The 15,267-nt window shown below is 35.6% G+C and overlaps 1 protein-coding gene across 1 annotated transcript in view; it reads right to left on the bottom strand.

Annotated features, from left to right (window-relative positions):
• LOC120093152 (rho GTPase-activating protein 20-like) overlaps nt 1-12,268 on the bottom strand; it is a 33,335-nt gene extending 21,067 nt beyond the window's left edge. The window contains 7 exon segments of the mRNA NM_001433346.1: nt 1,184-1,247; nt 2,020-2,097; nt 4,420-4,501; nt 5,671-5,712; nt 7,765-7,914; nt 10,171-10,354; nt 12,170-12,268. Coding sequence (NP_001420275.1) covers nt 1,184-1,247; nt 2,020-2,097; nt 4,420-4,501; nt 5,671-5,712; nt 7,765-7,914; nt 10,171-10,289 — 535 coding nt within the window. The 5' untranslated portion in view covers nt 10,290-10,354; nt 12,170-12,268.
• Nucleotides 12,269-15,267: the final 2,999 nt, after the last annotated feature.

The following is a 15,267-nucleotide window of genomic DNA, read 5'->3' as shown; positions in this document are numbered from 1 at the left end:
TGTATTAAAACACTGAAAATAAATATTGAAGAAAAATAACAGGAGTCCAGTTTCAGTTTCCTTCAAATAAACAGAAATATCTCCACAGATTCTTTCATGATACATGAGAGCATTTTGAATAACAATGTTCTCTGGTCTCCAAAGATATTGTTACTGTCACTTCTCCGAATGTCATTTTATGCATTAGAACTTCACCTTTTCTTTAGCTTTTAAAAGATCACATCTGGAAATATACTTGATGATCTCAGAATTTTAAATCTTATCCAAATGGTTCTGTTCATATTATTAGTATTATTTATTTAGCAATAACTTAGTGAGAAGTAAAAAAAAAAAGGCAGCAGAAAAAGGAGCAGGTCAGCCAGGATATCTCCAACATTCTGAATACGATCTCTCATTCAGTGGGGATGGCTGGTCATAGGGAGATGGGAAATGCAGATTTCACATGGATTCAGGGATTTGTCTACATTCACCGTTTTCATTATGAAACAGAATCACAGTTTGGAATAAGCAGAATACTTTTAAAGTTGCCAAATTTCTTTTGCTTATGAGAAATCTTCACACACACAGACACACACACACACACACACACACACACACACACACACGTTGTGAACGCAGTTTCCTTAGAAACACTGAATTGTTCTTTGAATGTGTTTGTTTTAATTTTAGACTCGTTCTTGTTTGTAGCTGTTTTGCACCAATGTATATCATGTACAATATTGAACCTGATTCTTGTGCAGGTCAGATTAGGTATGTGATCCCTGGACACTGGAGTGCTGGAGTGCAATGAGCTACCACATGGATACTGGGAATTAAGGAGATATTTCTTAGACTAGTAGCATTTTCTGTAATGATTACCAACCTTTTTTTTTCAGTTATTTTTTTCAGAAAAAATATATCAAAAAATTGTTTTTCTTTTTTCAAAACTTATGTTTCTCAAGTGAAAAGCACAGATGTTTCAGTTATTTTTTGTCAGATCTCTGTATCTTTCATCATGAGATGTTATAATGTGAGTGCTTGAAGGCTATGTTAAAGTTATTAATTAGGAATTTAATGAAAGAAATATTTAGTTATTTTGTTTTAATGTGTATTCAAATTTAAGGATAAATGATGAAAATATTGAGCTTTCAGGGTTAGACCACTGAACTCAGTTAGTCCTTCCTTAGATTTCCCTGTTACTTACCTTGGAGTGCTCTTGGAGCTTCCTTGTGGCCAGGACTGAACCAAAGTTGGTAATCTTCAATTTTCTGGGAGCGAAAAAGAACCAAATGTCACAAATAACCTGACAAAAGAGTCTTAAAGATTCTAGTGATTTTATTTACTTACAATTTCTAGCTGTCTAGCAAGGAAATCATTAGGACAAGTATTAATGATTTGTTTTCTGACCACCGGTTTGAGCCATCAGGACTGATTCAGGAAAAAAACCTTGGGTACTTACTTTTCCTACCTGAAGGACTACCCATGCTCTATTGATCCACAGTAGAATAAGAAATTGCATTCAGCCATCAACACTAACCAAGACCAATATTATTACCAAATTACTCACAATTCCACTCACAAAGAAATAAAAGATGCAATGGGAGTTGAGAGGAATTATATATCAAAAAAGAAATGCTATGAAATTTTAACAAAGAGAAAGAAGTAAAGAACAAAAGAAAGAAGAAAAGAAACAAAAATCTTATTACCTCTAAGATTGGCATCCTTTATATCAGATGTGTACATACGACCAATTAATCCCACTTTATTACATGTGTTTCTATGTCTTAATTGTCTAGTGATAGTAAAGTATAGCTCAATAGCATTGAAAAACACTTAGAAAAATTCAAGAAAAAAGACCCTCTCAAGTCTAATATTACATCTTAGATGCCTTTAGCTCCAAAACCATATTGTAAAATATGATATATAAATGTATCATGATTAAGTTTCCTTGGTATTATTCATATGCGTACACATTTGCACATATGTGGATCTCAAAAACAAAATTCAATTTTAACTCAAAATAACTTGAAAATAACTTACATGCACTCTTATCATTGGTAGTAACTTCTCCATTATATCATTCACAGTATCCATGTTTGTTGCTGTTACACATAAAGACTATGAAAAGTACAGAGAAGTATGGTGTCAAATAAAATGGAAATTCATGATTACAAATTTAGTTACTGTCTAAACAGTCCTTATAATCTACAGTCTGTAATAAATGCTCTAATATAGACTACACATCTTGATTTCTTCCCTTAAGATAACTCTAGAAGATTTTGTAACATATTTATCACAAAATTAACTCTGTGGGCAGTTGGTATTAAAACATAGCTGTGCCAGGTTGTATATGATAAAGGAAGACTGAGTAACCATGACTGCAGGAGCTCCACACCCTAATACTCTTATACTATGGCAGCGGACAAGGCAGAGGGCATTTAAGATAGAACACAACTCTTTTCTTCCACCAACATTTGTTAGACTTCCAACATTTTACAGCCTTACTTTCATGCACAGCATGTGTGCAGTTTTAGGAAAATCAGGACAAATAGAAGCAGCAAATAAAAAAATCAAAAGACAAAAACAAAAAATAAAAGAAAATGAAAACAAAACAAACAAAAGTTGATTTAGAACTCTCTTCATTTCATGCTTTGAATTTTGCTGGATGATATACAGATATATGGTACTGAAATATGTAATGGTGATAGAAGTAGAAACCAAAATGAATATTTGAGATATTCTCCATGACTTAATACTTCCAAGAACAAGCAAGGTGCTTATAGTTTTAGCTCTCTACTGCCTCTCACATTTAGAATCATCTCCAGAGACCTAGGAAGACAGCAAGAAGAACCAAGCATGAAATCAAATCATAGCAATCTGATAGCACTGATATCCTAGAGTTCTGATACATTATCATAGTGTATGACAGTGAGTAGGTAGGTATATCTTTATGAAGACAGTGTTTATAGTATCAGCTATCTGCAATACATGTTGTGTCCAGGAAACAATCTCTTATATATAAAACAGACAAGTGCTCCCTCGCTATCCATAACAACCTTGAACCAAGACCAGATAAACACTTCATAAGCCATGTCTTTCACAGAGTTTTAATCTATTGTGTTCAATCCACTGGTCATAATATATTACCCTAAATATGTGTGTGTGTGTGTGTGTGTGTTCAAATATATGTCAGTAATGCTGATAATTTGCCATTCCTGAAATTAAGCAGCAGAGGCAAGAGAACATTTCCCTACAAGACTTTCGGCTTTTCAGCTCCTCCGTGTCCTGAGAACACATAAGGTTCAGCCAAGCTACTGAGTGTTCTTCTGACTTAGGTCACTGGCTAGAAATTGCTATATTTAATTACTGCTTTATTTAACCTAGAAAGTATGAAGATCTAATTGTGTGGAGATTATTTTATACAACTTGGTAAGTTTAACGCAATTTCAACAGTGAAATGTTAGAATATTGAACTCTAGGTACATTGTATACCCATTAGCATTTATGAAAGACAGAGACATGCTGATCCTCTGAGCCACAGTCTATTCTGCTTTACACTAGAAAATGTCTTCAATGCTCTCCATGCTACGTAACAGGTAGATTTGTAATCTGCACTAAACCCAATAATGAAAGTAGAACAATTATAAAAATAGGTCAAAATTGGACAATTATTTAATCGCTATGTGTGTAATGCAACAATAAAACTACTATTTAGTCTGTGTGAGGTCATGAGTTTTATCCTAAGCAGTGTACACACACACACACACACACACACACACACACACACACACACACACACACAAATGGTAAGTAAATAAAAATTATTTCTAAACAGAAGTTATATGAAAAAATATGCCTATGCCTCGAACATTCAAATAAATATGAGATAAAGAGCCCTGATTATGTAGCGGGCCTTCCAAAGCAGGTATGAGGAGCAGAGAGAACAACAGAAAGGGCAGAGGACAGTGGTACAGAGATCAAATGTTACGACAATGTGCATGTGCAGAGCAAAATACTTCTTGATAATATTTGGCATTGTTTAAAATGTGTTTATGATTATCTTATATAATATGAACTATTTTGATTAGAAGAGTATTTTAAAATACATAATAATTGAGCAACAATATATGTTTAAATATAAGCAGTAAGAACTCAGGGGAAAAGCGATTTAATTCCAATATTATTACTTGCCCAGGAAATGTATGCTGTTGCAACTACCTCACTTAATTTTCAGGCATTTAAGAAAAATTATTTCCTATTTTTTCTTGCATTAGCACGTGGAACAATCTTCCTTCTTATTGCTTTTCATATACGTAAATGCTTACTATCTCTAACCTCCACCCACTTCTTACGTCTCCGTCTTCTATTACTCTACAAACTGCCTGCCTCACCGCTAGTCATGAACTTGAACTATCAGTTTTTGGTTCTGTATTCACGTACACTGTCACAGGTTTGGATATCCTCAGGGAATATGTGCAGTGGGAAAGTTTTCTTGATCCCCTTCTTGGCTTCACTGATGGATCTGCTCAAATGCAATAAAAACAAGCAACAAAGTAAAATTAAAAAGATTGTAGCTTATTTTAAGAAAATGACTGTTAATATTTTAACTGTTAAATACGTTCTTAGTGTTAAATACAAGACAATGAGTTCAGCAATATGCATTATTGGATTAGGGAATATTTAAAAATGTTTCAGGAACAAAGACATGGTCAGCTTCATCTAGGAAGCACATTGATCTAGGAAGCAAAGCCATTCCTCAGGACATTTTGTTTGCAAAGTAGTTTTCAACTTGAGTACATGTGGAATGAACTACAATCCAGAAACAGAGGGCAAACCTGTGACCAAGATCTTGAGGCAAGACCACACAGGCTGCTAACTTGATCTTGACATGGAGATCTTGAGACACAGTGGCCATAAAGGACAACGCAAGGTAAAACACAGCCATGATTAATACCTAGAAATTAAGGCAAGTGGATCTGTATGTTCAAGGTCAGCCTGCCACAAAGCAAGGTTCTGTTCTAAGGGTGGTCGTACACACCTTTAATCTGAGTAAATCCTTCTGTTGGAGGCCTAAATAAGGACATTGAGAGAAGACTCGCTCTTCTTTGCCTGTTTATAATTAGTTGCCAACATATCTGTTGACATCTACTGCTTCAGGATTCCAGTTCATACAGAAGACCAGGTGAAATAAACTATCCTCACGGACTGAACAACTACTAGATTTCAATTCACAGCTGCTCACTGTTGGGTTAGTGGGACTATAGAAGAAGGTCATCACATGAGTCCTTTAATATGCACAGTCCTTAAATTCTGTGACTCTAGAGAATGTTCTGTGACAAATACACAAGGAAAAGCCTAAAATCTACTTTACCTAAAAGAGGGAATTAGCAGATGGTTTGAATGTACATGGTAGAGTAAGTTCTGTGGGGTTGAAATTAAAATAAGACTGAAGAGTACTGTTTACTCCAATATAAAGAGACAACATTGAAGGCAGAACATCCTCAAAATTAAATAAATGTGTGATAGATAGGAGAATCTAAAGCAATATTGAGTGACCACAATATTGAGTGACCATCTGGTCAACAAAGTAGTTGGAGACAACCTATCAAAAATATTTTTAAAAATGAAATGAAGCACAAACTCTAATTCCCTTGTCAGTATGGAATTAAAGTATAATCACACGTAAATTACCTGGTGAGGAAAGTATACCATTGCACTTTCTGTTCTTCTGAACTGTAATGTTAAAATGAAAAACAAGATTAGAGTCTTGACAATCTTAAGACTTTTAAGATTATTACACAGAAAAGTACTAAAAGACAATGGCTATCATGAGAGTGCAAGTGTAGATTGTATTCTTCATGCAACTGCCCTTCTGAATGACATGCTTAACTGGAACACTTGTATGACAGGAAGTAGAATCTAAGTGTGGAAACTAGTTGGGAGTATCAAGACATGACTCTGTTCCAAGAGCAGTGTGACCATGACTGGGCCAACAATTATTCCTAGTTTAGTTTCATCTGTATAAAAGGATAGTTAAGACAATGCCCTCTTAGTGTGAGGTCAGGTTCGCATAGGAAGGTTACATTATTCACATTATATGACAGATCAGGTCCAGAGAGAATGCCTATTAAGAAAAAAATATTATTAATTTCCTTGTGTGAATTACAGAATTGGTGACACAAGACAGGTGGTCCTTCATTTGTGTGAGTCATCACATTAACTCTCCTGGTACAAATTAATAATAAGCCCACAACTACGAAACTGTAGCATGTAATCCTCTAATTGAAGTTGGATTAAAAATGAACTCACAAGGCTAAAAGTTTAAAACTGCAAAGGACATGCTGAATGTGTTAGACCTCATTGATATTCAGTGTCTTACAGTCATCAACATTGTCCTGATGATCAAAGTTTTGCTTATCCAAACAGCAACCCCTTCCCTGTGCACTATTCCTCTTCCCCATGCTCACAACCCACTGTCAGGTATTGTTTTTCCTTCTGTATACATTGTTCCATTTTCTGAAAATGATTATCCATCCTGCAAAGATCTTTCATTCCCAGAATTTTCTTCTCCCTTTTAACATGGTTCTAACATTCATAACTCAAGCTAAATATTCATTTTGATAACCTTGGTAACTTCCTGTGGAACTATGGACTGATACTTGCAAAAAGATGGACACATTCATGTTTTTACTATTAACATTTCATCCAATGATAATGGCCAGTGTGCTTAGTGGAAGAGGCAGGTCTTCCAGTTTTACCACAGGAAGGCTACCAGATGTAGGGGAGGAGAAAAAAATTCACCATGCTACAGAGGGAGTCACCAGCCTTGTGAGATCTCAGATGGATTGGCCATTGGCTGTTTCCCCAATTGGCCTTGGAGAGCAGGCAGGACATCAGAAATATAATTAAGCTGAGGATAGATTTAGGGTGCTGAACTAGGACTATGGTAACTAAGCAAACAAAGTTGAGGGCATATTCTGAGGTGTTGGGCTGGGAGTGTGAAAAAGGGAATGGTAGTTGAGGAAGGCTTAGAAGAGCCTGGCCATAAAGTTAAAACATAGCAATATAAGGTAGTGTGTCTGTGTGCATGTGCGCATGCATGTACGTGTGCCTGCATGCCTGTGTGTGCCTGCATGTGTGTGTGTGTGTGTGTGTGTGTGTGTGTGTGTGTGTGTGTGATCTACCTGACCGATAGAACCATATTCCTTGACCTTTATACTTGTCTGTTGACCATTAGACATCAGTGATATTCTGCTACACAGACATTCAAATACTTGAGCGTTCAATAAAGAACTATTTTTATTTATTCAATTAAATATTATTTTAATGGAAATTAACTGGGAAGTATTGGAGATATTGGTCAAAATAATTATATTTTGCATTATTATTGGAGATAAATCAATTTATGCACTTTCAAATCCTAGATAATACCATGGGAAAAAGAATGTGGAGGCCATAGTAAGTGCTTGTTTTGTCCACATCCTTCTTCGAAGACAATGTACCTCCATTCTGCCCCAAGAATCTTGTGGATTCCTAGTGAAAAACCCAGATCAAAAGCTAAGGAATATGCTTACACATGAAATGTATGTTGTAGAAAATATAGACAAACTAGGATCATCATAGAAGAGGTTGAGTTAGCAACCTGTATACAATCAGACTTAAATGAATTCTTATTTTGCACAAATTCTGGTTAATTGGTTTAACCTATAAATTACAAAGCAATGCGCTGCCCACAGTTTCTATAGCTATCCTCTTGTGAATACAGGTCCTAACTGTAGGACTTACCGAAAGGTGGCCAAAGCATTCCCAGTGGCCCAGTAGAAGAAGATGGTCTTGCAAGTACAGGTTTTATTTGCCCTGACAAGTTCCACATCATCCACCACCCACAGATAATTCAGTGGGATGATACATTTTATCTTAAACTTTTTCTTAGTCCTAGAAAGAGAATCAGGTATCTCTGTTAGTTTGGTTTGTACTGTAGTTGGAATTGCTTGTAGAAATACCTAGTTCTTCCTGCTCCAGAGCAGAGGAGGACTCCTCCATTTTATCACTCAGGAACAGTTCAAGCCATGGTAGCCATGGTAGATGAAATTCAGTTAAGCATGTACTGAAAGAAGTCAGTGGACACAAGCTTCTCATTGACCACAAATAGTCCTAGCTTGATTGTTTTCTGAATGGAGAGTGTTAGAATGAATATACTAGGTATATTATATATTGGACACTTTTAGAAAGCCATGTGTTTGAAGATTTTTCCCTTAATTTTGTTAATTTGGAAACATTTTGATTCATTTCCATAATATCAAAAAAAGTGATTAAAATTTTGTTTTCTAATTACATTTAATAATGTATGTGTGTGTGAATTTGGGTTTGTAATTCTGCGTTTGACACTTTTAACCAATTATGTTGGTCCAAAATTGAGGAAATTAACTCTGCCTCTCTCAGATTCAGGAGATAATATAACACAATTATAAACCCTGATTCAAAAATCCTATATAAACATATTGTAAACATCAAAATGTGTAAAATTTTGGAAACAGGATATTACAGGAATGATTTCCCACAGTATCTAATGTATCAGGTAACAATCAAAATAGAAGCATATCATGTAAACATAAAAATAATAAATTACTTGCACACTCTCACACAAACATTAACACATGTCTCAATCATAACACATTTGTACTTATATTTTCTTTCAAACTCAAGACATCTAATTGTATATGTACATTTACATATATATGAGCATATATGTGAACCTAAAATCATTGATTCGAGTGTCTGATAAGAGATAATCTACCTTGAAAATGGAACTGACAATCATTTCCTATGAAATTAATAATGCTCGTTCGAAAATTTGAATGTCAATCTCACATAAGTTTTAATTATTATAATAATTCAGGTGAAATAGAACAAATATATGGTTTTTCAAGAACATTTTGTTTTCTTTACTCTCAAAAATCACACAAACTACAATTAAAAGGCACAGTATCGGTATATACATATTTTTAATTCAAATGAGTCAATTGCGGTCTTTTAAAAAGATGTATTTCCAACTGTGGACCAAAGGTGAGTTGATCAGAAATAACAAGAAGGATAGACATATTGATAGACAGCCAGGTCATTCATTTATTTTGATTCTGCATCAATCAGATACGAACTACCATTTTCTATGCAAGGAACTTACGATTACTAATGAGGGTTGAAAGCCAAATTTACCCAATTGGTTGAATCATTCAGAGTAATTCTCTTCTGAACAATTTATTTTCTCACATTTTGAAGTAGATCTTCAGGAATATTGTTTAAGGATGACCAAAAATTTTATACCCTAAACTGAATAAACTATACTATTGATGTCTGTGTTCCAAACCATATAGGAACTAAGGCGAACAAAAATTAAATTTTTTACTTGATAATGTCAATACCAGCTTCATAGATTCTAGAATAATATGAAGGCTATAATCATGGCCAGCAAAGATATGTGATGTGGTTCCAGAAAACACCACCATGATTATAAGTTACAATGCAACCATGTATACGGCCTCATTTAATCACAGCAGTTTTCGTTAGCATGTGAAGAATCACCAACCAGGAACTACTCGGTGCCTGCCGTTTCCCCTCATTAATAGCTGCTGTCAGTAGGGATAGGAGCTGCTTTTTGCCTCTTCATACTTATTTGGAATCTATGAGGTCAAGAGGCTTACATGTGTGGCCCCTTGTGTGCAACACTCATAATCTGGGACTTTCTCTTCTTGCTTCTATGTAAATCTGGAAACAACAAGCAAGAGGACACCTGCTTCTTGTATTTTGAATACTTTATTTTGGGAACATGTCTCCCTGTATAGTCCACATGTCCCGAAAAGCTTCAATACTCCTAAGTCAGTGTTAACAATGCTAGAATTACTACCATGTGCTTGTACATCTCTTCTTACTGTGATTCAAAGAGCAGGATAAATAATTCATTTTTTAAAAATGCCTAAAACTTTTTGCCAAACAATTTGTGAAATGAGTAGCCAAGTGTCCACCAAATTTCAACCATAGTAGAGGAAAAAGAAGTTGTGATAATGAAGTAATGAAGTAAGTATAATGTTTTATTTCAAACAAAATTTTAAAAATAATATTTTACTTTTGTACAAAAAAGGCTGATTAAAGTGTAGTCTCTCATAGTAAGGAACGCTTGTTGTATATACTCACAGGTTAGTAGACACAACCAAAACATCATCAAATAAGGAGAGATATCTTTTATTCCTTTTCCTGCCACTTGTGAGTTCCACAGGGCCTTGACAGAGCAAGGTTCGATGTATTTCCCTCATGTCTTCCTTCACAAGGGTTTCCACATAGAATAAAAACTAACAGTACTCCTGATACAGGTCTCCAACTAAAAGAACAAAAACACAGTGGGTAAGTTATTAGACCAATGTTCATACTAAATTTTAAAGTATTCATGATGTTAAAACACAGTAAATAATTCTGAAAGAGGAGCTCTGAGGAATAGCATAAAACATTTGTAATGCTAACAGTTAATATATGGTATATATGTATAAAATTAAAAAATAAATACAAATGTGACATTACAAGATAATTGTAACTCTTAACATAAATTATATGCTAATGAAAAAGATAGTAAGAAATTAAAAAAACAGACTTAATTTTATACTGCTTTTTATATGTGAACAGCCTGTATTGGCTTATATGTCTGCTTCCTTCAGAAATTTCTTTTTAATGTGATTGTCTCATCCCCACACTGTCTTGAATGGTGAAAACTTAGACATGAGCAGCTGGCATTTATTGTCTTCTGAAGATACAATTGTATTAATCTAAACAACTCAAGCCAAAGGCCTCTGCTTTCATGATCCTGAGGTTCAGCTAAGCTTTCAAAACTGTTATAATACATTAGATCACTGTCAAATCAGAAATATAATCAAATACTCCAGCATCCAAAAAATATTTCTCAATTGGTCTTGTCCAGATAAAGTGTCATTTCCCTTCCCTCCTGCCTGTGTGTCCTACAAGGATAACAACATAGATTCTGTGAAGTGAAAATACTTGTACATTTTAAAGTCTCCACCTAGATTCCTGTATCTCTCCAAACATCTCTATCATGTGTGCTATGTGAACTATAGAACCCCTTTCCACCTTTAGGAATTTAAATTTTCTCCTACTCAAGTTATCCTCATGTTTAACTCATGATATTCTTCATTCTCCGTTACCAAGCATTGTCCATACCAAATCTTTTACCTTTTTCTCACTACTCAGAACCTTCCAACCTCTCTGGCCATGTTTCCTCTTATCCATATTGAAATTCTTCCCTGTAATAATAGAGTGACTAACCTTCTGTGAAATGCTCATTCATTGGAATTTTTATGATATAAATTTACTTTAAGGGACTATAATTCTGCCCAAAAACTGTTCCAACTTTCTCCACCCCCCCCTTTTTATTAAATTGTGTTTTTCTTATTTACATTTCAAATGATATTCCCTTTCCCAGATTCCAGGCTGACATTGCCCTAACCACTTCCCTTCACCTTCTATGTGGGTGTTCTCTCCATTCACCCCCATTACCTCCCTCCCCCCAACAATCCCATTCACTGGGGGTCCAACCTTGGCAGGAAAAGGGCTTCCCCTTCCATTGGTGCCCCCAGAGGCACCAAAAATTACATAGTAAGTATTTAGTATCTCTGAGAATCAAAGCATCAAAGGGATACAGAAGCCAATCTTTGTCTTCACACACTTCAAATAATAAAATAAAAATATGTTAAAAAATTATACAAACTCAAATTCCTGATAAGAGAAATATTTTCTGGGGACTAGTTTCTATTAAATCTGATTTAATGTTCGAATACCCAGAGACAGATGACAAAGAACACAATATGTGTTGGAAACTATAAAAATTTGAGGAAATCAGAGAGTCCTTGATCACTTTTTTAAATTTTGAAACATAATAATCACTCATCACTTGGGCATACTTTTTTAAAAAGATTTCTAGAAACCATTCTCCTACCTGATCAAAGCATATCACTCCTCACATAATAACATTGTTTCTAAAGAAGACTGGTACTGACATTCTTACAGTGAGTAACTTTTCAAAAGACCCCTGCTGAGTTGAGAGTTAGTTCATATTAAAGGGAGGACTGAGAAAACACCTCCTGATTCTACTAGTCTATCATGAGAATCAAATTAGTTATAAAAATACCTTTTCAGTGGAGCCTGGAAGGGAGAACCTTTGAATAGACTTGAAATTTTATTTCGCCTTCCTACTCTTGAACACCAAACTGGTGACTGCAGTTAGCAGGAAAACCACTGAAGTCTGAGACCCGGTGTTGTCAAGGTGAAGGTGTACTGTGATGTCATCACTCTAAGGTTCCTGACAACTCCCACAGTTCCACATGCTTTGCCTTTCCTTATAACTAGTGCCTTTCAAAGATTACATTTTTAATAATTATTGAACAGTAAGAGTTTGTAGGGAATAACATAGTTTCACAACTAAGCATAGGTATATGAGAATTACATTATATAGTTGAAAGATAGAATATAGAGACAGATGCATGCTCTGTCTCTAAAGCTAAAATTGATAGCTATTGTTTGGCTTGTTTCATTACTCTGCTCATACAATTTGGATATTAAAACATATTAAGTGAATATCATTCTGTCAGAAACATGATATAACTTTCTATGAGTATGTAGAGAATAGCTTTTACTCATAAAGCATTTAACACCCAAGAGATACAGAGTCACGAGGAACAGCCGCCATTGGTTGTCATCAAATTCTTCAAAGAAAAATATCAAGATAGGTTCACAATACCAATTCAATTTTGTGATAAATAATGAAAATAAATGCATATGTCAGGGAAGTAGTTCATGTATAATCTGAATTAATATTCAAATATTCAAAAATAGATTTCAAAGTACACAGCATGTGTTAGAAACTAGAAAAAATGAACCAAAAGAGAGTTAAAATTTTGTCACTTAAAAATGTCTGACAAGTTACCCGGAACTGAACTGAACTGAACTGACCCACAAGTTCCCTGCACCCAAATACCATGGTGGAGAGAACTAAACACACAGAATTTCAGACAGTTCTGAGACCGCCACTTCTGCCCAACTCTCCCACATCCCTGGCCCAGGAGGAAACTGCATGTTGCCTCTGGATACAGGAATATAGAAGCAGTCAATTGCAGGAAACTGCTGGTCAGGCCTGTGCCTGGTTACACAGCTACCTGCATCCAAATCCCATGGTGGAGAGAGCTAGACCCTCACAAGTTCAGACACTCCTGAGAACTCAGAGGAGACTACTCTCTGCCCACATTCCCAACCCAAGAAGAAATTACCTGGTGTCATCTGTGCCCCCCCGGGCACAGGGATCTAGGAGCAGTCAGGGGCAGGACCCTTCAGGTTTCTGCCTGTGTTGAGAGCTGAAATCCAGTCACCAGGAGCACCTACACACCTGAGAGTAGAACTCTCTGTTCTGAGATCCAGCTTAATGAAAATAGGTCTAATGAGTGCTGATACACAGGCCTACAGGAGGGTCAAGCTACTGTCAGAGATAGCAAGTCTAGCTAACAGCAGAGACAACCTCCTGGGTAGAGGCAAGCACAGTAAATGGAGTAACAAAATCCAAGACCACTTGGCATCATCAGAGCACAGTTCTCACACCAAAGCAAATGCTGGATATTCAAACACCGGAAAAGCAAGATATGGGTTTAAAATTCACACTTTATGATGATGATGAAGGACTTTATCTATTCGTGTTCATGGCCATCTAGCCATCTCTCCTGAACTTGCCTCCCCTGGCCCTAAACCCCATTTTCTCCCTCCCTATGTCCTTCCCTCCCACTTTCCCCTCCATCTGCCTCTCATGACCACTTTATTCCCCTTCTAAGTGAGGTAAAAGCTTGGGCTTTCTGCTTGTTTAGCTTCTTTGGGTCTTGGGAGAGTACAATGATATGCACATTTTATAGCTAATGTCCACTTGTATGTGAGTCCCTACCATGCATATCATTTTGAAATTTGGTTACCTCCCTCAGGATGATATTCTCAAGTTTGATCCATCTCCCTGCAAAATTCATGATATCTTTGTCTTTAATATCTGAATAGTATTCTTTAGATGTACACTTTTTGTTTGTTTGTATTATTTTTTGTTTGTTTCCTTTATCCATTCTTCAGTTGAGGGACATATATTTTTTTGGTTTTCAGTTTCTGGTTATTGAAAATAAAGCTGCTGTGAACATAGCTGAACAAGTATCTTTCTGGAATGTTGGATCACCTTTTGGGTCTATACAAATATATAGAACTGTCCAGTGGTTTCTAAGAAAACTACAATTTACACTCCCAACAACAACGAAGAAGTGTTCCCCTCTCCACATTCCCATCTGCATGCACTGTTCCTTGAGTTTTTAATCTAAGCCTTTCTGATAGGTGTAGCATTGAACCTCATAGTTTTGATTTGCTTTTCCCTGATATCTAAGGACTTTGAACATTTCTTTCAGTGCTTCTCTGTCACTCAAGACTCCTTTGTTGAGAATACTCTGCTTAGTTCTGCAACTCATTTGTAAATTGGGTTATTTGCATTGTTGTTGCTTAACATCTTGAGTTGTGTTGGAAATTTTGGAAATTAGTACTCTGTCAGAAACAGGGCTCCTAAGGATATTTTCCATATCGGTAGGCTGCTGATATGTCCTACTGACCATGTACTTTGCCTTAAGAAAGATTTGCAATTTCATGAGGTCAAATTTATCAAGTATTGGTCTTAGACCCAGAGCCATTGGTCTTCTGTTCTGAAAATTATCTTCTGTACCAATTCTTTTAAAGAGACTTTCTTAATTACTCTTCTATAAGGATGAGTGGATCTCATTAAGTCCTTGAGCCATTTGGACTTGAGTTTTATGCACAGTGATAAGTATGGCTCAATTTTCATTCTTCTACATGGAGACATCTATTTAGTCAGGCACCATTTGTTGATGTTTTTATTTTTCCATTGTATGGTTTTGTCTTCTTCATCAAAACTCAAGTTTCCATAAGTGTATGGATTTATTTTTTTGCCATGATTCAAATCTACTGATCACCTTGTTTATTTCTGGACCAATACCATTCATTTTTAAATCATTATTGCTCTGTGATGTCAGGGATGATGATGCCTTCTAAAGTTTATTTATTTATTTATTGGTTTGTTTATTTTTTCAGAGAGCAATCCTTTTTATAAAAAATATTTATTTAATTTCAAATATTATCCCCCTTCTAGGTTTCCCTCCAAAAATTCCCTATCCTACTCTCTTTCTCCTGCTTCTAGGAAGG

This window comes from Rattus norvegicus, chromosome 2 (genome assembly GCF_021556685.1).
Source record: "Rattus norvegicus strain SHRSP/BbbUtx chromosome 2, alternate assembly SHRSP_T2T, whole genome shotgun sequence".
Lineage (NCBI taxonomy): Eukaryota > Metazoa > Chordata > Mammalia > Rodentia > Muridae > Rattus > Rattus norvegicus.
This window is presented reverse-complemented; position numbering and strand designations above follow the sequence as displayed.